Source organism: Protomyctophum bolini (assembly GCF_963924005.1).
Source record: "Protomyctophum bolini genome assembly, chromosome: 10".
Taxonomy (NCBI): domain Eukaryota; kingdom Metazoa; phylum Chordata; class Actinopteri; order Myctophiformes; family Myctophidae; genus Protomyctophum; species Protomyctophum bolini.
Window position 1 is genome coordinate 36,698,116 of NC_137871.1, and position 23,070 is coordinate 36,721,185.

The 23,070-nt window shown below is 43.7% G+C and overlaps 1 protein-coding gene across 7 annotated transcripts in view; it reads right to left on the reverse strand.

Moving 5' to 3' along the window:
• rapgef2b (Rap guanine nucleotide exchange factor 2b) overlaps positions 1-23,070 on the reverse strand; it is a 147,651-nt gene extending 124,581 nt beyond the window's left edge. For all 7 annotated transcript variants that reach the window (XR_013964771.1, XR_013964772.1, XR_013964773.1 and 4 more), the window contains exon 1: positions 22,344-23,070. Coding sequence is in view for 1 of the 7 variants with exons in the window: in XM_080774447.1 (XP_080630573.1) it covers positions 22,344-22,412 (69 nt within the window). In the remaining 6 variants the exon portion in view is untranslated. The remainder of the gene's footprint in view (positions 1-22,343) is intronic.

Here is a 23,070-nt window from a genome sequence, read left to right on the forward strand (position 1 = left end):
GTGTGTGTGTGTGTGTGTGTGTGTGTGTGTGTGTGTGTGTGTGTGTGTGACACTGCAAATCATGAACGCCCGAGTGCAGTGAAACTTTACACGCCTATTCCCACTAGGCTGAGGAAGCAATGCCACTTGACATTTTTAAATCATCCTCATGGTGGCGCTACAGCAGGCCAAGTCACATCTTCACATCTGCATAAAACTTTGGATTCACACTCCCTACAGGCCAAGGAAAAACGTCTGGCCTGCATTTTTCATATAATCTGGTATCGCCAACATCGGAGACAATCAACCGCTAAGTTGTTTGACGGGTTTGTTTTCATGTAGTCTATTCATGGAATAATATTTAACCACTTAAATAAACCCTCTCTATACTTAGTGAAACTAGTATTCAGTTGGCCTGAGTACTTGGTCCTCTCTACACCAAATGTCTTTGCTGAAAATAGCCGTTCTACAAGCTCACAACTAAGGCTGCAACGATTAATCATAATCGAATCGATTATTCAATTAGTTGCCAACTAATTTAGTAATCGTAATCGAATCGGCAAATAATTGCTGGAGTTTTTCCCAAATTAATTGTGTGTGTTTTTCCACTTAACCAAAGTTTTTCCAGTGTTAAATGTATCTAAGCTAAAGAGGAGTGAGCCATCTTTCTTCCCTTACAATCGGCTGATAGTTGCACATGCACAGTAAAATATGACACATAACAATGGTGGCTTTATTTGAATAGCAGCCAAATCAGCAGACGGGGAAAATATCTTTGTGTCTTATATGTCTAAAATAATCGAAAATCGAATGTATTGATAGCTAAATGAGATGTCATCCTCTTGATGAGGTCAGATCAACATACTGTATGGAATTGGAATGTCAGAACAGGTCAGCTCCAAAGAGTACAAGGAAATCTAAGTGTGGTAGCGGGGACATTCTCTTGAGTGTACAGGGTTTGATGAGGGCCCAGGTAGGGCTGGGCCTTAATTTCCGGGCTGTTGAGAACTCTAGTTTTCACCGGCTGCCGTGTGCGCCTGCACTAATAACTTTGGGGCAGGTCCATATATGGAGATCTAAGGGTTTGAGGTCAGATGAGTTGCAGGCCAATATTGACATTATCAGGGTCCTCCAGGTGATATGGGCTTAACTGTGACAGTTAAGCCCATATTATCCATCCCTGATGATGTCTCGTGATGTCACAATGACCTGGGCACCATATATGGGGGCTGATGTCACGTGATGTCACGATGACCTGGGGGCTTGCCTGGGGCGAGTGACGGGGATTGCGAGTTAGGTGACGTGACAGAGTGACAGGGATTGTGGGTTATGTGTCAAAAACGGGGGTGTTGTGTCATTGTGTTATTGTGACCTCCGGTCGCAATAACACATACTTATATTATGTATATAGTCTACAATTATATATGTGTTGTTACTATTCCTTGACCTTCCTCGTTTCAAAAGTTTATATTTCTGCCCTAGACTACTGTAAGCTGTAAGTAGGCTAATTTCAGTAATGTGATTCTGACCAACTACAGGTGCCCCTGTAGAAATGGATATCTCATTAATAATGAATGATGTAAATAGACATACATAATTGATGACTTCGCTATCAGCGTCTCCACAGCAAAAGGTACTCGACTTTGAGACAAAGATGGCACTCATTTTATGAGATGCCATTCATTAGCAATGAGCAGAAGTGCCATACAGCAAAACAGAAATAATTGATGGTTGGAAGCAAACGGCACAAAATTGAGAAAACACTTAACAAGTTAATTGGTGAAGATTTTATTGTGTTCCAATGAGACACACACACACACACACACACACACACACACACACACACACACTTGGAGGTCATATTCTCTCAAAGTGGAGATCGTTTAATGGAGCCGTTACAAGACACAACATCCCATTTACCAATTTGTGTACGTGTGTCCGGCGTCTGTGGATAAATAATGCGATTCAAAGCCAAAGGCCACCGGTGCACATGCACCGTCAGCTGCTGCACTGCATGCCTTTGTCTTCCACATGCAGCAAAGGTCGTCGTGAACGGGACTCGAACACGCGACGCACTGTCAGGTCAAAGCCTATTATGTGGCATGCGCCTGGACCACTTGGCCAGCGGGAGCCACACAAGCCAGTGTTATTCAGTAAGTGCTTTTGTTTTGTCCCACCTGGAAAAAAAAGCTCAACCAGCGACAGACAGACTACCTCTACAACAGGATGCCAGCCCTGAAGAATCAATGAAGGGACAACGAAACGGACCAGAACAGAACAGAACAGAACAGAACGGAACGGAACGGAACGGAACGGAACGGAAGAAAATCATTCCTGTCCACCTATGGAAGATTGCCTTGGGCAACACCACGAGACAACATTTCCAGTTTCCAGTATTCCAGTAAATATATTGAAGAACAGTCTCTCATCCAGCACATGTTGTACAGTACCCTGTGCATTACTCTCCACAGTATCATAGTGACAACATAAGCTTACATTTTTGAAGCGAATACTGGAAATCTCGCCTCAAAACACAGTTGCCCCCGGCCCGGGTGTACAGCCGGAACTGAAGTGCTCAGTCTGGCATTCCTAAACTTAACGTCAGTAAAACGGTGCCAAAACCTAGCCCTATTCCTAAACTTAACAACCAGGAAAACTATGCCTAACCCTAAACGTATTTAATCTAACCATTATTCTCAGTGAGGTCGGCAGAATATAAATGAGGGTGACTGAGCGCGTTTTAAGGCGAGCATTCCGGATACCGTGACCACAACACTGTGTGACACAGCAACCACTGTCCTGACCTCAGCCTTCTTATCTGCCACGGCCTGGCTGCAAACAGCCTCAACCACAACACTGGGCCAATACAGTACTGCAATAAGAAACAGTTCAAAGACATTATTATGATATGGGCTGGTACTTTAACGGATTCATTTTGATTCATTAATTACAGACGATATAACACGTCAGGATTTAAAAAAGTAACGCATTGGACGAGTTTCAGGTGCACAGATCATACCGGTGCACACCAACCAACAGTCAACAAACCCTATTCTACACAAGAAGGCTATCAGACCGCTTTGATTGGCCCAGTGGTCGGGACAATTAGATTAAAAGAATAACTCAATCGTTTTTAATTGGAGAAAAAAAATGCTTCTCACGTTAAATATTGATATGCGATTAAACATGTGATTCATTATGATTAATTAATTACAACGCCTCTGATTAATTCAATTTTTTTTCCTAATCTTCTAGTCCCAGCCCTACTTATTATGCAATTTATGGATCACGCACACAGCAGCAGCCGGATACATTTACTGCATGCCGTGTGTGAACCCTGCTATATTACACTTGATTAAACATATCTTGGGTCTACATTGATTGTACAAACACTGGGGAATTCCGCGCGATTGGTTGCTTACGATAAAGCACATAACCCTTAGAGTAGATAGATGATATGATCAGGTGATGAAGTTCTGGGGATTTTGTTTGTTTATGTAACACAATCAGACTTCTAGTAAAAAAGAAAAGCGACAGAAATTCACAAAGGAGGTTAACTTGGCATTATACACTGTTGAAAATAAATCTCCATCAAATCGAACTCGGCTTCAGTTGGAAAAAGAAGGTCTTCTCTGCTCGATGGCGCACATTCAAATAGAGCCTATGGGCATGCATAAAGTGAGTGGCAAAGTGAGTTTAACGTCGTTTAATGCCATCAGGTAGGACTTTTCTATTTGGCTGTATGGACTGTCATCATTGTCATGGGCAGAAAGAAGTGTTTTGCCACTCAGCAGGCGTTAACGACTTCACGCATAACTTCCCGGTATGATGATGATGATGTCACGCACATACTGTAGCCTCTACTGCACTGCAAATGAACCGCCGCTGTATTGAACAGCGGCGCTTCTCAACAAGCTGTGAGTGACCACACCTTCTTATATCCTTATCATAGTCGTAGACTTCACGACGGGCCAAAAACAGCCTTCAGCAATCAATCACATGTGGCACCAGCTGTCCGTCTAACCGTGGTCCCTGACCAATACAGGAAACAAAAGGACCTTTTCAACCCCGTCGTCATCCAACTCTGTCCGCGCAGGTCTTTGGCCGGGAACAAAGCCAACTGTCCAGCCAAATGAAACTCGCTTCAGCTCGCTGGAACAAAGGCCTCAAAGAGGCACGGGGCAAAATCATCACAGAAAAAAGTTACGCAACGTCACACATAAAGATCAAATTCATGATGAAGAAGCCATAAACAAAGAGAACTTGAGACTAGGGGGGGGGCTGAAAACATGGAAATAATGATTTAGGATGCTCTGTCTGTGTGTGAATGGTTCTGCCTCTGTCTGTGTGTGAATGGTTCTGCCTCTGTCTGTGTGTGAATGGTTCTGCCTGTCTGTCTGTGTGTGAATGGTTCTGCCTCTGTCTGTGTGTGAATGGTTCTGGTTCTGCCTGGCTGAGCTAACCGGTCTGAAACGTATGGTTCCCTCTCACCGACCGCGCTGTTCAATTAATGCGACACACAAACAGGAAACCCATCACCATAATTAAATAGGCCCACGCCCGACAACAAGCATGTTGCACCATTAACCCATTCTGACCGGGCACCCATTTTGGTGTTAGCATCATGTTATGCTTTAGCTATTGAAAAATAGCAGATCTACAAGCTCATATCGCGCTGATCTCAGGTCAGAATGGGTTAACAAGGAGAAGAATAGTTACACTTCAGCTCCTCTGGGTTGGGTTGGGGCGGAAAAGGGGGGGGGGGGGGGGGGGGGGAGGGGTGCAGCGTGCATGTGTGTGTTCATCAATCCTCAGCAGCGCAGACTTCACCTTTACCACGCTGGGTATTTATGGAATTACACGATCAATGTGTTATGTTAACTCTCTGCGCGACGTTTGTGTGATGCAGCCTAGTGTTCATGGTGCTACAACTGGTGGTTGCTAGGAAACGTCTGGAGAAACTCTCTCATTCATTATGGTGCCTTTTCATTCGCCGCCTCCTCCTCCTCCCCGTTCCCTCGCTGGCTGAGTTTCTTTTCAGATCCATTATCCATTAACTAGAGCTGCAACTATCTTCTATTTATTCAACTATTTTCTCACAGATTATTCTATCGCTAATTATATTGACTCTCCCAGGGGTCCTCCATGGGATGTGTTAAGGCCAAGGGGGGGGGGGGGGGGTCCTCAAAAATGTTACTTACAGTAAAGTACATACTGCATCCCCCCCCCCCCCCAACACACACACACACACACACACACTACACACACACACATACAGATGTCAGTGGGTCATTATGCACGTGTTTGTGGTTGTCTGCTACTTCACTATACGTTGCTAAATTATAGGCAGGGCAATGTCATATTTTCCTCCGCGTGATGTCGAAGCACACTCAGCACATTTCAACCAAACGGGGGTCCCACAAGGGTCCGTGGAAACATTGCAAGCTTAAAGGGGTTCTGTGACTCCAAAGAGTCTACCAGTCTAGATATATTACTTTGTACACATCGATTTAATCCACTAGTTCCCAAACGTGAACCGAGATGTCACGAGTGTATTACGACTTTATACAGTACATGCGTGACTTTACTGCTCATTAGCAGGTACAGACAACATGCTGACCGGTACATAATACATATCCATCATAGCTCCATCTGGTGAGCTTCACGACCAAATATACAGGATATATTGTTTTTCATAATCCATTAAATCAATTAGTTCAATTAAAGTATTTCCTATACACAAAGCTGGTGAACCGTCTCAGATTGTGAGCCGATTTAAAAGGTTTATTGGAGATACAACACGTGCTAATTGTTGTTTGTTGAGTCGTGCAGAGCACTGGTTAAATATTCTGATATTGAACACTTCCAGGCTTATAATCTGACCCACGTGGCGCCTGGAACGTTAATCCACATACCCCATAATGCTAATATACTGATCACATTTATTAAAAAGGATTACCTGTCTTAGTTGATTTGGAATACCATATTTGGGCTACATTATATAACTAAATGTTTTGCACCCGAAACTGAAATACAAAATTAAATACTTAATCAATCAAATAAAAACTCATCTAATGATGAATCGGTCGGTGTTGCACTCTCGAACCAGCCAACAAAACATTAAAGCAAACTGTTTCACAGGCGTTGCTATTATTAACTTAAGTGACATTACGTTCCTTTGTATAGCTAGCGGGGGGCTTTGACTCAATCCACTCCGTCCTAATGAACTTAAACTAGTTCTCATGAGCTCATTTGCATATTGCCCAGCAGCAGCGCAGAGGGCTTTGGACTAGATCAGTGGTGGAGGTGGCCTGGCTGTGAGTGAAGAACTCATTGACTTACTGCCTATCCATTATTTACACATCGATTATTATATAGATTATCGATTGCTTTATCATTAATCAAACAATCGAGAAACGCATTAATTAAATATACTTATTATTTTTTAAATAACAAAATCAATTGAACTATTTCATAGGTAGTCGTTCGATTATCTGTTGCACACCGCCCTAATGTACATTACTGTGTACATACTTAACGATAGACATGCTGGACCTTGTGGATCGGACACACAAGAAGAAATTGCTCCGTTTCGTCCTTACAGTCGTGCAAATTTATCCCAATATAAATAGAAATAATCTCAGCATAATATCTTGCTGGAAATTAAAAAAATAAGTTTTAAAAGATATTTTTAAATATATTTTCGTGAACGGAAATGGCAGCTTCCTTACTCTGATTTCTGGGGGGTGTAGTTGCAGACTTTATATAGCATTCGGAGATTGTGGAATAGTTGTCTGGCTGACTAATGTGAGAGGGACTCGGTGTGATTCCACCCGGACCCAAATGCAGCTCAGTTGACATATTTGCGGCTTCAGCTCTGGTATCTGCTGCTGTGGCTACCGTAGATGGTGAAACACACTCTTCCGGCGTCACTCAGCCATGACTCACATAGTCTCTGTGGTACATTTGACAGGTCCTGTCAGTGAAACACAGTCCTGGTGTACTCACAAATCACTTCAAAATAGGAAGAAAAAAATAGAAAGGAAACAGGCTCATTCAGCTTTTTGGCATTTAGTAGGCGGAGTAAAAAGGTTTGGAGTGACGCTGTAAATGAAGACTGTATTTGATTGTAATTGGACTGAAAGACGACGTCCATTCATGCATTCCATCCACTGTTGGCCACGGTTGCTTTGAATGTGACCAGTTCAGTGTGGGCCTGACACAATGGCTCCCTGTTGGAACCAACTTCTGCTTGTCAAAAACCATTAACATCACAGCAATTACACTGTCGCCACACTACGGAATAACTGTTTTTTAGCTAACTTGGGGTCTGACTCCACTTGTACGTGTATGCCAAACAAGCCTATATATACAAAGAAATGCATTGTGGCTCATTAAGTTATAATCTTAACATCTTACATTTTAGAGAGGCGCTGTGGAGAAATATATGGTCTTTCTTGTGCCAAACTATGTGAGTCAAGGCCGTTCTAAATCCCTCTTAGCTTTACGGTATGTATGGGTTTCAAATTAAAACATTCCTTGTTCATACTAGGGACAAACCCTGTAGAATAGACTCACAGTAAAGTGTTGCCAGTGGAAGTGTGGGACGTCAAGTCCAGGGAGACCACAGTATAGTTCAGCAGCGTGGCTGCTGGCCCACTGTGTGTTTCTTCTGTAAAACATCCTGAGGATATAGACTAAGAAAATCCCCGTCTGTCTGGGGATGATGAGGAGGACCTATTTTAGGCCCTGCACAAGTGAAAAGACCTTGGGTGGGATCCGAAGACACAGCACTGTAAACATAACAGGAAGCCTAGGCTGAAGACCTAGGGAAGCCAGGCGGGCCCATCACAATAAACGCCTGGCTCCTAGAAAGTTTCCACGTGAAACTTTCTTGTTGTGTTCTTCGTGTTCAGGTGTTGAGGAATGCAACAGGACACAGAAGCACACGGTGTGTCCGGTGGCTACACGAGGACCTGAAAGCATCGACTCAAAGCCCTCAATCTCATTCTATAATTGATGTGGTTTCACGGCATGAACTGGCGGTCATGTGTCTCATGAGACGCTGTGTTTTAACACTCCGACACACTCAGAGCAACGCGAGTTTTAAATGCCTCTCTCAAGGCACCCTTATCCCTTTCCTAGCTGGTGTGACCATACCTGGCAGCCAGCCAAAATACATCATCGGCTTTACAGTAATGAAAGTTATTCTTTCAGTGACGTGAGGATTGGAACAACAGCGCCAGTGTCTCTCACAAGGACTGGCCGGTTCACAATGAGACATCACACACCCTCCAGAGCAGTGAATCTCAAACATTTTCATGTCAAGGTATGTGACATGACATGAGATGAATGCAATGTATCCTCTTGTGAAAGGACTTTGTGCCATGAACCACCAAAAATACTAGCTACTGTATGCAACCCTAGGGGGGCTGCCAAATATGATTATTGGCCAGGTATGAGCATTGCTCTCACAAGTCACATGTGACCGACCAGAAATGGTAGAAATATAGCAATAATTAGAGGATTATGGGAGTACGACGATGCATGGTATATCTGATATTGTTGAGGGGTGCCAGCCCCTCCTATGTCCAGCTTTGAGGGTCTGTGTAAACACAAACATTGAAGACAAAAGTGTGTAAACACAAACATTGAAGACAAAAGTGAGGACGCAAATTGTGATCGTCATACATTCCGGCCGGAATGTATGATAAGTCAAGAATGCCCCTCACTTCACTTCACACGGGCATGATTTTATTTATTTTACTTATAGTACGACTAAGACACACTCTCTTGTATGATGAAGTAAGGCATTCATTCATGAAAATACATTGAAATATGGAGATACAAGCCCCACCTGTGCAATCACTAGTTGTTGATGTGTGACCGACTTTTGTCTACACTTATTATCCAATTATATTTTCCTAAATCTGGAGACAATTCATACATAATTCATAATGTAAACTAGACGCATATTCTCCTGCTCATTACTGTGCACAAATGTACCATCTATACATAAATCTTCTGCGTCAAAGTTTGACATTTAAAATGGTAAATGCAGCTCTATGCCCTCATAGTGCCCGCGTACCTGACGACACCCACAGCCACAATACTAGAGGGAGAAAGAACAACGATCTGGTACAACCCACTTATAAAACAAACATGGGTGAATTCTCCTTCTACAGCACTTCCACCCAAGTGTGGAATATGCCCTGACCCCTTCACTCAAAAAATGCAAATCACTGGCGCCCTTTAAAACAGGCCTGAGTGAAAATCCACCGTTCAGCAGGAGGGAGAGCGAGGTGAGTGTACCTGCCAACCCATGAGCCCCCGGCCGACCCACCACCTCTTTATAACCCCCTTCCCTTTTTCTTTTCTTTTTTTGGTGATGATTTGAATTTTGTTGATATTCCTCATGCCATGATTATGAATTGAATACCCAAGACCTGAATGGAAACAAGATCGCGAGGACTTTTTTCGGTGCTATCCTTTAAGACTAAGTGTTTTGGCTGTACTCTGTGTGTAGTTGAACCACATGTAACACATGTAACAACTTTTATTTTCTTTCCGAAAGCTGTTATTTTGAAAGCTAATGGCAGATGATGGACCTCTGCTTTTATGATGGTTGCGGAATCAGTCATCTATGCCCTAAATTAATAGAGCCACCCTGGCTGGCCTGCTCCCAAAGATGTAGGGACATGTTGTCCATGTACAGATAGCACGTACATGTGCACACGCGCACACTCGCTCGCACGCACACATTCACACACACATACACACACACACACGCACGCACGCGCCTTGTCACTGCCAAGGTTACTTGCATGCAGGAATTCAACTTAGCGCATCACGTTGGCTGATTAACGGTAGCACACAGCTGCTAGCGACCCTGTCTCACACAAGGTTGTTCTTCTTTAATATGAACGGAGGCGTTTTGCACACCAGCCAGGCCACCTGATTAACGTGCTCGGAAAGAGGAGAGCGGCATGAGTCCACTTCTCTACTTAGTGATGTAAGCTTTATTGAGACAGTAAGAAGGGAGATGGTGTATAGGAGAGACAGGCAGTAGGAAAACTGAGAGGGAGACGGCATAGGAGAGAAAAAAACATTATAGGAAAGCTGAGAGAGACTGTGGAAGAGACAAACAGTAGAATGCTGAGAGAGTGTGTGGAAGAAGAGAAACAGGAGAATGCTGAGAGAGTGTGTGGAAGAAGAGACAAACAGTAAGAGAGACAGACGGTGCAGGAGAGGCAGACCATAGGAAAGCTGAGAGAGAGAGACAGTGCGGAGATATATTATTTGTTGTGCCAGGGAGGGTTGTACTATTGCAGTTGTCAGGCCAGGCGTAGGGAGGGTTGTACTATTGCAGTTGTCAGGCCAGGCGTATTAAATCTTTTAGATTTGACCAAAAGCTCATTAAGAGAAGCTATTCATGTTTCATGCTTTGGTGTTTAATATGAGATGATAAGCCATAGCCATATCAGTGTTTATTACTGGTCAGAAAGGTAACAGTGGTTTGTTTGGACACATTAGCCTAAACCTACATATCACTGATATCAGTCAGTCACAATCTCCCTCCCGGGTCTGTTACTGACAGGATTAATTTGCCTCCATGTGGTCTCTACGGTTTAGCGATGCTTTAGTATATCACAGTATATCACAGTAGTAAAACTATTTTAATGTTGCCTATATTAGATTTATCTGACACATATCGGACACATGAACTGCACTTCCTGTATCAGGGACAATCAATCGACCAATACTAAAGCAGTGCACGGCATCTAATAATGCTTGGAAACAGAGACGATTTACGTTGCAATGCATTGCACTGTGGGTTATTTTTGCTTTTTTGAAAATGTGTCAGAATAAAAAAAATAACCATTTAAAAATGCCACCTATAATTACATGCTCAAAATACAGACGCCACGTTGAAAGTACTAAAATAGTACATAATTTAACTTAACTTTTTAGTTTGTAGTATATTTGTATACAATTGGCTTTAATTATTGTGTGGTTATCATAAAATCCCACGGCACATGTTGACTTGTCAAGGTGCCTCACGGGCACCCGGGCCTATATAGTTAACGGCAGTGTCGTAAAGCTCACCAGATGGCGCTATGATGGATATGTACGGGTCAGCATGTTATCTGTACCTGCTAATGAGCAGTAAAGTCACACATGTATGAAGTTCGTTGCCACGCCTCGTCAATACATAATACACTCGTGACATCTCGGTTCACGTTTGGGAACTAGTGGATTAAATCGATGCTGCCTGCATGTGTACAAAGTAATATCTCTAGACTGGTAGACTCTTTGGAGTCACAGAACCCCTTTAAGCTTGCAATGTTTCCATGGACCCTTGTGGGACCCCCGTTTGGTTGAAATGTGCCGAGTGTGCTTCGACATCACGCGGAGGAAAATATGACATTGCCCTGCCTATAATTTAGCAACGTATAGTGAAGTAGCAGACAACCACAAACACGTGCATGATGACCCACTGACATCTGTAGCATGCTGTGTGTGTGTGTGTGTGTGTGTGTGTGTGTGTGTGTGTGTGTGTGTGTGTGTGTGTGTGTGTGTGTGTGTGTGTGTGTGTGTGTGTGTGTGTGTGTGTGTGTGTGTGTGTGCGCGCGCGCGCATCAATCAGCGCCAAACATTGCCATGTCACAGGTGTTTATACTGTGGGATGACAATGGGATCATGCTCTGAAACCTTGCCAAATGTCGACTCCTACTCATTATGTCATATAATCTAGATGTCCGATGTCACACAGGCTGGCCACAATGGAGTCAGAGATCCACACTGGATAGATCGGCTATTTCCAGTACTTAAAACTAGACTGTATTTCATTCATACAGTCTCATTCAACTGTCTCAACAACCAAGTCTTTCTGACGTACTCCGTTCAAATCTCTACTGTATTCTGTCACTGTACGACGAACAGAGTCAGCCTGACATTGTTTATGCAGTCACATGTTGGACTGCAAAGCCTGACTCACATACACCGTAATGTCAAAGGCATGTCTCAGTCCCCTATGTTCACATTCCATTGAGATATTTTTAAAGCCCAAAGGAAGAAAAAAAAACAAAAAACAATGAGTTGGACTTGGAAGTCAGGGCCTCGGAAACTCCACCAGCGAGCCAGTAAGACCTTGCGCGGCCACAGAGCCAACCACAATCTTTACATAACTCTGCCCAACAACTCGCTTTGTTTGAGAGACCGGGGGAATATTCCCTTTGCCCAACCAACACGCAATATTTACATGACTCCTATTGTGTTTCATAGCTAAGCTACTAGCTGCGTCTGTCATCGGATGAAGAGATTCCTGTTAAATTCATACAAAATCACTGTTGGAAAACGTGACGCGTTGTTCAGCCTCAGGGGGGAGGAAAAAAAGGGTTGAAGGCCTGAAATTATGGAACACTTGAGTGTCACGTTACCTTTACCCTGTCACATTGACCTTTATGCCCCAAATAGTCTTTTAAAATGCACAATTCTGTACTTTAGTACAGTGGTTCTCAAAAAGAATTATGTCAAGGACCCCTAAATTGATATTTGGCTGCAGACTGCCATCTAAAAAGTGTGTCTATTTCAAAAGTATACCAAATTGTTCCAAATCTTTCAGAAATAGCAGATCTACCCGTGGTGAGCTTGTAAATCGGTTATGTCCATGCATTCACAATAAAAAAAAACCAATTATCTGATTGTCCTTTAGCTTCTTTCTTATTGCATCCTTTGTATATTGCAGGGTTTGAATGGTGAACTTCAGATAAGGACTGCAAAAAAAAAAACGCCCCAAAACAAAATGGCCTAGTTGTTATAGTCCGCAGGGCTTTGGACAAACTCTTCAAAAAGCACATGGAAACATCTGTGTCCACATCCAAAACAAGGATCACAATTAATCTTTTCTTCACACTAATCCTGCTGAAAGCTGTGGCAGGAACAGCAACAACCGCAAGATTGTTCCAGAAAACAAGCAGCTGAGAGAAGCTTATTGCCTAATTTATGCTTTTGTCGTACGACAGCGTCGCGCATCAGACATAGGCGATCTACAAGCCCACGGCGCTGCGTGAGAGCAACACATCGTGAGGCTTGTAGATCGGCTGTGTTCGGTGCACGACACCATCATATGACTAAGTATATGAGTTGGGAGTGAAAGCTGCTCTGATGTTTCTAAACCTTGCTGTTAGTGTTGCAACTATCCCTTATATTTCTGCCATTCTACAGGCTCGTTTTGTGATGCCTTTTTCTTTATTTATTTATTTCAACAACAACAAAAAGTATTGTTTTTAAATCAATTAGTTTGATTAATTCCCTGTACACAAAGCTCAGATGTGACCAGTTCACATCTGAGCTTTGTGTACAATTCACCTAAAATCAAAAGGTGAATTGGAGATATAGGGCATCTAGCGTCACCCTTATCCCTTATCCATAAACTTATTTGCACATTTTTTTTTACTATTTTGAAAATCATTTTAAAATAGTTCAACTAGCCGATCTACAGCTACACGTTGTGAGCTTGTAGATCAGCTATTTGAACTATTTTAAAAGGTTTTTTAAATAGTAAAAAATGGCAAATAAATGTATTAAGGGTTAAGGGGTGGTGCAAGATATATCCCATTATGTAATCTGCCAACACATGCTAATTGTTGTTTGTTGATTCATGCAGAGCACTGGTTGAACTTCTGATACTGAACACTACCAGGCATATAATCTGACCCGTGTGGCTGGAACGTTAATCCACATACCGCATAATCTTAATATTCTGATCACAGTTATTAAAAAAGGATTAATTAGGTGTCTGGTTTGATTTGGAGTACAATAGACTACGCTCTATAATTAGATGATTTGCACGTGAAATACTCTGTCTGGCTGGTTCACTGTGACTCTCCTTAAACGGTTGCATCTATCGACTCTTTGCTATATTACCGTTTCTGGAATCCATCCGTGCCAAGTCATAACATTAACTCAGTCACACAGCTGTGTTTTACAGTGCTTTTGATCCTGATTTGTTCCGTCATGCCTTATGCTAACAGCGTTTCTCTTTTACTATCAGCTGGTCCAGAGGGCAGTTGATTGGCTGACATCAGCTGAAACAGCTGATTCATATCCCTGACTGTCAGAGAGCAGAAGCAGCAGCTGTCATTGTTAATGGATGTGCCATTGTCAGAATGCAAACCGCAGCAACAGCAGTCTGACAGCAGCGACGGCCAGCAGAAACGTTTGCCGTAAAAAAAAAAAAAGAGAGAGACAAATAGGGAACAAATAGAAGCCCTGCTGACGTTTGTTTCCCTCTCCAATTATGCACCAGGCGATTAAGAACAGTGTTGTTCCATTTCCACCGGCCGTGGCCCCACGGCGCCCAGCGGAGCAGAAGTGTTGGGTGAACATCTCGTTGAAACCTTATCTACGTAATTGCTCCCTGAGGGTTGTGTCCGACCTGTAGCTGGGCACGTTTTCTAAAACCCTGGTCCACTAATCGGGACTGACCGACCGGCCGGCCGCCTCGCTACCAGAGCCTCCACCACGTCCAATCTGATCCTCTCTGGAATGTTGGACGGCTTTTGCCCCCCCCTGCTCCCCCCCCCCCCCCCCCCCCCCTGCTTCCTGCTTCTAACTGGAGACTTGGAGATGGTTATCTACTCTGAAGCTGAAGACCTCTGTGTCATGAAAAGGGTTAAATAAATCATCAAACCGGGCAGGGCACTCAACTACGGTTAAGTCAGAGAAAGAGTCAGAGAGACCATAATTGTCAGATATGTTCTCTTTCCTCCCCGACTGCTTTGTGAGTCAACGGTATCGACCTTCGACCAGAACCACAAACACACACACATCCATCAGATGATGTAACTCCCTCTCCTCTGTCAACCCACCGACACCTCCAAGTCACCTCTGCTCTCTTTCTGATGACAACAACCCAGAACATCATGACTTCCTTTATGTATTCTAGCAGTAATAATGAGGCAGTAATAATAATCAGAACTACCTATACTAGACTAGGCCCGTGCATTAGGCCTGTTTTAATACTGTGACATTTTGCTCATGGCATTGGCGCCTCGAACCCCTGATGGAACTAATTGTCTCTGGCCCTGTTTGACCTCAAGTGAGCCGTTATATCCCAGATGGTTTCCGACCACTTAAGACACAACCCCGTTTTCATTAATCATCCGTGTCCCCGTGGAGCTCAGAATCACCTTGTAGGTTAGCGCTGCCTTGACGCAACCGAGGCCCGGCTGTCAACCCCCCCCCTCCCCACCCAGCCAGGAGGGCTTGCATAATGTCAGCGTGATGCATGGCTGTGGAGGAGTGGATGTTTTGACATCGTTAAAAAGTACTCCACTGAATAAGCACAACTAGTCCACAAGCAAATACGATTAATATGATAATCAGTATTTTATTTGGGCTTTTTGTCAATCAATCAATGCCAACGTACACTTTCACTGGGGAAACTTGAACCAATGACGGCTCAGAGCATGGCTCCAAACAGCCAATTAGAGGCTGTGTTTTGGTCACTGTGTGGGCAGTTTATTTTTTCCTTCCCTCCCGAATTCAAGGCTCTGTTTTTAAACGAGGATGAACAACGTCACTGTGGCCACTCTCTCTCTCTCTCTCTCTCTCTCTCTCTCTCTCTCTCTCTCTCTCTCTCTCACTCTCTCTCTCTCTCTCTCTCCCTCTATCTCTCTCTCTCTCTCTCTCTCTCTCTCTCTCAATCCCTCTCAGAGCTGTGTGACCACTTTAGCAAGCGCCTGCCTCCACTCCACTTCCAAATACAAGAATAACATGTGACATCATTTGCAATTTTGCAGTTGTACGGGCCTGGCACAGCGGCACGCATGCACGCTCACACACACACACACACACACACACACACACACACAAAAAGAGACACTTCAGTGAGTTTCACTCTGACTCTGGGAAACTCCACGGTACGTCCAGCACCCGGTAGTACTATAGAACAACATCTCCACAGAAGTCTTTCACTTTGGTTAACTTCGACGACAGATCGGCAGGGGGTTATAAATAAGACTCTCAGAATGCTTTGTGACTCGGTGACGAAAATGGAACAGAGGTCACCAAAGCAACGAGCAGCTTGCTGGAATAAAAAATAAAACAAACTCTCTGCTTTATGCGGAAGAGGGGAAAAGAGAAGCTCCTTCCTGACAGGAGTTCAAAAAGCATCCTGACGTTTATCCTCTTCCTGCTTGTAGCCGGCAGGAAGCTGACAGACGAACGGACACTTGGGCTATCAACGCTCAAGACACAATAGGTAGAAACTGCTTCCTTCACAGGATGATTAGAGACGCTATGCTTTCAGCAGCGGTCCTCAAAGCAGGGTCCGGGGATCCCCCGACAGGAACACCAACAAACTGGCCTCAAAACACAGTCACGCCAGGCGTAAATGGTAAATGGTGCATTTATATGGCGCCTTTATCCAAGGCGCTTTATATAGATTTGTGCATTACATTCACCCATTCACACACACATTCATACACAGATGGCGGCGGAAAGAAACCATGCAAGGCACCAACCAGCACATCAGGAGCAATTAGGGGTTCAGTGTCTTGCTCAAGGACACTTCAACACTAACTCTGGGGGAGCGTGGGTTCGAACTGGCAACCCATCCAGCCACTCTACCGCTAAGCGACCGCCGCATACAGCCAGCGCCGCGGAACTGCTCAGGCTGGTATTCCTAAACGTAACCCAAGTAAACTATGCTTAGAGACGGTTAAATCTAACCTATATTATATATACTGTATAGTTAGGTTTAATATAGTAAAACTATGCCTAGCCCTAAACTTATTTCTAACAATATTCTCAGTAAAACAGATTCAAGAATACAAGAACCGTGTCCCACCGAGCAGTCAGCATGAGGTCGGCGGGGAAAAAAGCGTGTTTTAAGGTGAGAATTCAGGATACCCTTGAGGGGTCTCCAGATGGGGGTCTATGGCCTAATAATGCATATCAAACCGAGGGTCCTTGAAATTAAAGAGGTTGGAAATCACTTGCATAGTCTGTGGAAAAGAAAACTTACTTCTAACTTTAGTGCCACATGATTGAACCAATGTTCCTTCACACGAAGCTGTGAAACAATGAGCTGTTTTATTGTCAGACCGCTCTGCTCTGGTAAACGTGGAACTACGAAACACTCGATTCTCGATTCCAAATATATGTATGTTTTTGCATAACGAAATGTAGATTTCTTGGCGGTAATGGTGGGGGCTCTTCATCATTTAGCTGTCATGAAAATAAATCAGGCGTATACTTCTGCATTTCACAGAGGAAATCAATCACTATGCAATATGCATATGATTATCTCTCATCTATCATCGGAATCAGTGAGGTTACACTTTATTGCTTCATTTATACTCTGTCACGGTAAGCCTTGCTAAGCCATGAGGCCCATAGGGCTCCTAGGAGCCTATCTCCTGTTTCTGTAGCGTGAGGCAGTTTGATGTACAAGTACACCCCCTGGACATGACATGCTAGTATGTCACAGGGACTTACCCACAATCCAACCCTTGATGCTGAGTGCCAAGCAGGGAGGCATGGGGTCCCATTTTTCAGAGTCTTCGGTATGACCCGGCCGGGGATCGAACCCCGACCTCCCAGTTTCAGGGCGGACACTCTAACCACAAGGCCACTGAGCTGGTAACTCCGCCAAGGAATTTCATATAATGGAGTGAAGTCGCACGACTGAGTATAAATCAAGCTTATATTGTATGGTCGTTACTGTCTGAGACTAGTGATGTATGGGTCACTTGTGACCTGCGGGTCCAACAGATCTGACCTGCAATGGGCTCTATGTACACACGCCATATTTTGGAAAGAACCTGAACCCCTTCCGCCCTTCCTCCACCACAGGCTCTGTTCCATTCTGGTCAAAAAGAGTGCTCGAGTGGGTTCCAAATGGCCCCGTACAGGAGTGTAACTCTGAGAGTGTACCCTGTAAGGGGTCCCATAACCATAAGGACCTGTAAGGGTCCATTTGGTTCCATGTGTAGAGGTATAAGAGGCCTGAGAACAACTGCACACAAGAGCCTTAATCAGTATCATCGGTAACACACTATATGACCTATTTACCTATGATGTTACTGATACAGAAATTCATGTATATTTTACTGTTGTTTTGTGTCCCTACCAGCTAATTGAACGCTAGCATCTCTATTCTGGGGGGAACATTCACAACAACAACAATAGCAGATGCACAAGCTCACAACACGTCACATTTGCAACTGGCTGTGAGCTTGTAGATATGGCCATTCTTCTTTGGCAGTATAGAGCAGTGGTTCTCAAACTTTTTTATTTCAAGAATTCCCATAACTCGAGAATTCCCATAACCCATAAATCGTGCTCTTTTAAAGTTGCAATTCATAAGAGCAGTGCTTCTCAAATATTTTACACATAAGTTCCATTTGTACACCCTCAGAGTTACAGACCTTTCAGGGTCCATTTGGAAGTTGGAACCCCCTCCTCAAGGACCCCTGGGTGTCCCTGGGCCCCAGTTTGAGAACAACTGGTATAGAGGGTTTAAGTGACTACTACATGTAGATTGTCTGTAATTCTTCTAGATATTCTTAGCTCGGGTTAAACTTAAGCTACAATAGGAGGAAAGCCTATCTGTGTCCTGTGCCCCTGTCCCTGACACACAGGGCAGGGGGCAGAGCTGTGGAGAAATGGGCAGGCGGCCTTTGGCTCTGGACACCTGGCTAAACAATAACACAGATGACATGTCATGAATGCTACTTCATCTTTAAGGATAGGGGAGGGGGAGAGGAGAGGAGAGGAGAGGAGGCTGCATCGTTTAATAACCAAATAATTAACCACAGTGGCCGTTGCAATTTACAAATACCAGTTTTCCAAACAACATGTATATGATTAAGGTTTCATTTTACGCATTGAGAAAACTAAATCTGAAGGGAAAATGTGACACAAACGCAAATGTTCAGGATTTGCTCAGCTTAAATAAACAGAAAGAGCTTTAGTTACTCAGGTGATTTTGATTCCTGAGGCTAGACATTCTGCAACAGCTCTCTGAAAACACCTTAATCCCCTCGGAGAAAATACTGAGGTTGTGGAGACAGACTTATTACAGACATACAGACAGACTCCGTCTCCGGGAGGAATAGAAAAGATTCCAATAGCAATCTAGATGATGATGAATGGTGCAGAGTAGACTGAGATGAAGGTCTGAGTCCCTCCCACCAACAGATCCTAGACGCTAACCGTTGGCTAATCCTGACAAGAGGGGCGCCGTCAACCCCATTAGGATAGACTGTCAGACAGCACAGGGTCAACCACCAACTGAACAGCTGAATTAGAATGATCTGAGAGGTGTACTGTAGCCAGCCCCTACAGTAACTATTACCAACAAGCAGGGACACGTCTAATAGTCCCAGACTGTGGATCGATACGGAAAACCATTCTGTCAGTGTTCTGCAGAGCGTTCCACTACTATGAATAATAATAACTATGCGTCCCTTCACTGTGGATTGTGAATGTTTTGAGCTTGATTTGATGCGGTGGTGTTACTGTACTCCTGACCTCCATCCCTGCCTGCACGACCTGCAGTGTTAATTAATATCATGATTTACAACTACTGGAAAGAAGATGCAACCTATAATAAGGCTTCAGACATTGTAAAGAGAAATACTTCTAGCCTACTAACAAAACAGTCAATGTACAGTACATGTGAAAAACAATTAAGAAACAATGTTGTCCTTGTATGTCATTGATTGTTATTCTTAACCCATTCTGACCGGGCACCCATTTTGGTGTTGGCATCATGTTATGCTTTAGCTATTGAAAAATAGCAGATCTACAAGCTCATATCGCGCCACCGAGTGGCGCGATACGAGCTTGTAGGTCTGCTATTTTTGAAAAATCGAAGAACGACTGACATTTTTTTAGAATCTGATCTCAGGTCAGAATGGGTTAATCAGACCAGTGTGTGTCCAGTGGAAACCTCGTATGAATCTGATCTCAGGTCAGAATGGGTTAATATTGCCACTAGCCAAGCCGTTACTGGTCCAAAACAAGTTCCTGTACCTACATTGTACTTGTTTTATAACCCATTCTGATTACAGCTTGGACAGACTGAATTATGGATGAATTTAGCTCCCTACCAGTGCATGCCAAATTCTGCCTTCTATAGTATTTTGTCAACCTAAATTATTATCGTAGTAACCATCCGTCGTGTCAATGAGGGACAGACTGCAGTCTAGTACCTACCGAGTCTAGTCTGGTTGACAGCCCATCAATAATACCCCATACAGTCCCATACAGCAGCGTCTGGTTGGGCCACCGGCCACAGCCTTCTGGTTTAAGTGGTGGCCTATTGATTGATTGATTGTGTATTCATTGCGTGTAAAGCTTTTGTTGAAAACAGATTCAGACCAAGACAAATTGGTGGCATTAGTAGACTATATACTCATAGATGAGATGATGACATCAGAGTTGTTTCCTAAATAATATCACATACAGCAGTGGAGGCAGTTCGGCCACAGCCTTCTGGTTTAAGTGGTGTCCTATTGATTGATTGTGTATTCATTGTGTGTAAAGCTGCTTTTGTTGAAACAGATTCAGACCCAGACAAAGTAGTGGCATTAGTAGACTATACTCATAGATGATGTGCAGCCTTTCAGAAGAAATGAGCCTAAATGAAAAAGCTTGAAATCAGTCTGAAAAGAGAGCTGAGAAAGCTTGCCTTCTGGCTCAGCTCTCTCTGTCTGCGGAGCAATCTTCGTTCCTACTCTCACCTATGGTCAAGTTCAGTCACACGAGAGAGACTCTGAGTATAAACCGCTGCTTCTTCGCTTGGAAAGGAGCCAGCTTAGGTGGTTCGGGCATTTGGTGAGGATGCCTCCCGAGTCCCAAGCCTAAGGATGTCCTCGATGCACATCCCACTGGAAGGAGACCCCTGGGAAGACCAAGGATCAGATGGAGAGATAATATCTCCAAAATTCTGTTGGAACGCCTCGGGATCCCCCACGTTACTAAATGTTGCTCTGGAGAGGAAGTCTGGAGCTCTCTCTCTGGTGGAGCTATTCCCCCGTGACACGACTACGGATAAGCGGTTGAAGATGGATGGATGATGGATGGATGGAAATCAGTCTGGTAGTAACTCTAACTGTGAGATTATAATATTACACCACTGGAAAAACACTTAACACACACACACACACACACACACAGCCAAGCTAGTTGCATGAACCCAAAACTATTCATGCACAAAGCATCCCTGCCCGACTTCCTGTCAATAATGGGTATCAGTCCATAATACTGTGATGATAGAAATACACCGCAAACAAGAAAAAGGGGAAACTGCCAACTGGTAACCTCTTTTTCAATCTCAACACAGTAAATGTGGACTGACACTGAGGATTTTCCTGTGAAGGCTTCATCCTGGAGGAGCCAGTTGTCCTAAAGCAGTGGTTCTCTTTGGGGCCCAGACCCCAGGGGTCCTTGAAGGGGTTCTGGAGGGTCTCCAGATACAATACAAACATAGATACGGTAGATCGATAAATAGATAGGAGTACAAGGAATTCAGGATCAAATAGCAAACCATATCAGACTAAACAGTAAATAAACAACTATGTAGATAGATAGATAGATAGATAGATAGATAGATAGATAGATAGATAGATAGATAGATAGATAGATAGATAGATAGATACTGCTTAGGCCTAATGCATATCAAATTGTGGGTTTTGAAATGAATAAGGATGAGAAGCGCAGCCCTTCAGCCACCCTGGTTCTACCAGGCAGAGACACAGAGCTGTGTTTTGCAACCCCAAGCATACTGTGGGTTCAAAAACCCCACCACCACAGCCCAGACGTATTATTTCTCTGATATAGCGGTTCAACGGGGTCGGACCTGAATGGCAACAGATTACAGATTACACACACACACACAGGCTGGACACCCTCTTAACCTGTGTGACGTGACTGTGAGGTTGACCACAGGAGGAATCGATAGTGCATCCTACAATCTGGATTACTATATATATATATATATATATATATATATATATATATATATATATACACACACACACATGTATTTATTTATACCAGGATTTGCTCCTGTGTCCTGCAATGACAAGATATTGCAGCTAGTCAGTTAGAATTAGATGTTAAATAAATATAAGAAAATATATTGGCAGGTAATTTGTATAGCCATTGTGTATTTTAATTGTTCACACCTCTTATTATGACAGACTGGTCAGTGGTCACCATGTTGCATCAATGAACAGCGGCAGCACAATGGCGCAAGCAACACGTACGTAGCTGTGCACGGGAAAACAATAAATCATAACAGCAACGAAAAGCTCATAAATAATCAAACATAAATAATTTGATCTGACCTGTTGCGTCCTTTCGGCCGGATTCATCATCACAGCCTGCCGAAAGCTGTTATCCACATAAGACGCCATTGTGTTTCCGATTAAAACTGGGAAATCCTTTTCCTTCTCGGTTTCCAAAAAAAAAGGAATATTATCCCAGCAGTTTTGATATTTACAGAGGACCAGAACGGATGGGATGGTCTTTATTGTTGCTCCGTTGGTGTGAGCCCCCGGCGGGGCAACAGGGCCCAGCCTGTCCCCTTCGTCGGGGTGTCTGTCTTCTGTAGTCTGTCCCCAAAGCCACCACCCCAGGAGGACAACTTATTCTATCAGTCTAACAGCGGAGAGAGAAAGAAGAGACGAGATAATGCTCTTCTGTATCTGATAGCCTAATTTAAAAAATGGTTGCAGTATCTATCAGGGTGAACTGATTCCGTCACTGTATAAGCTCATTAAAGACAGCATTTCTTCGTCTGTCTTCTTCGGCATTCTGCTGCCTGCCTGTCGACGAAAAAATACATTCCCCGTGTTTTAGACTGAGTCCCCAAAGGGGGAAAAAAAGAAAGAGAGAGAGAGGAAAAAAAGGCAAAGTGGTCCAGACATAGCCGTTATCCTGACAATAATAACAAGGTGTCCATTATGAGGCCTGGATGGACGCGGTCACTGAGAGAATGTCACCATAAAAAGCATGTTTTGATGGGTTGGTTTAAAAGTAACGCTGCTGGTTTCTTCTGTTGTATTCCACCAT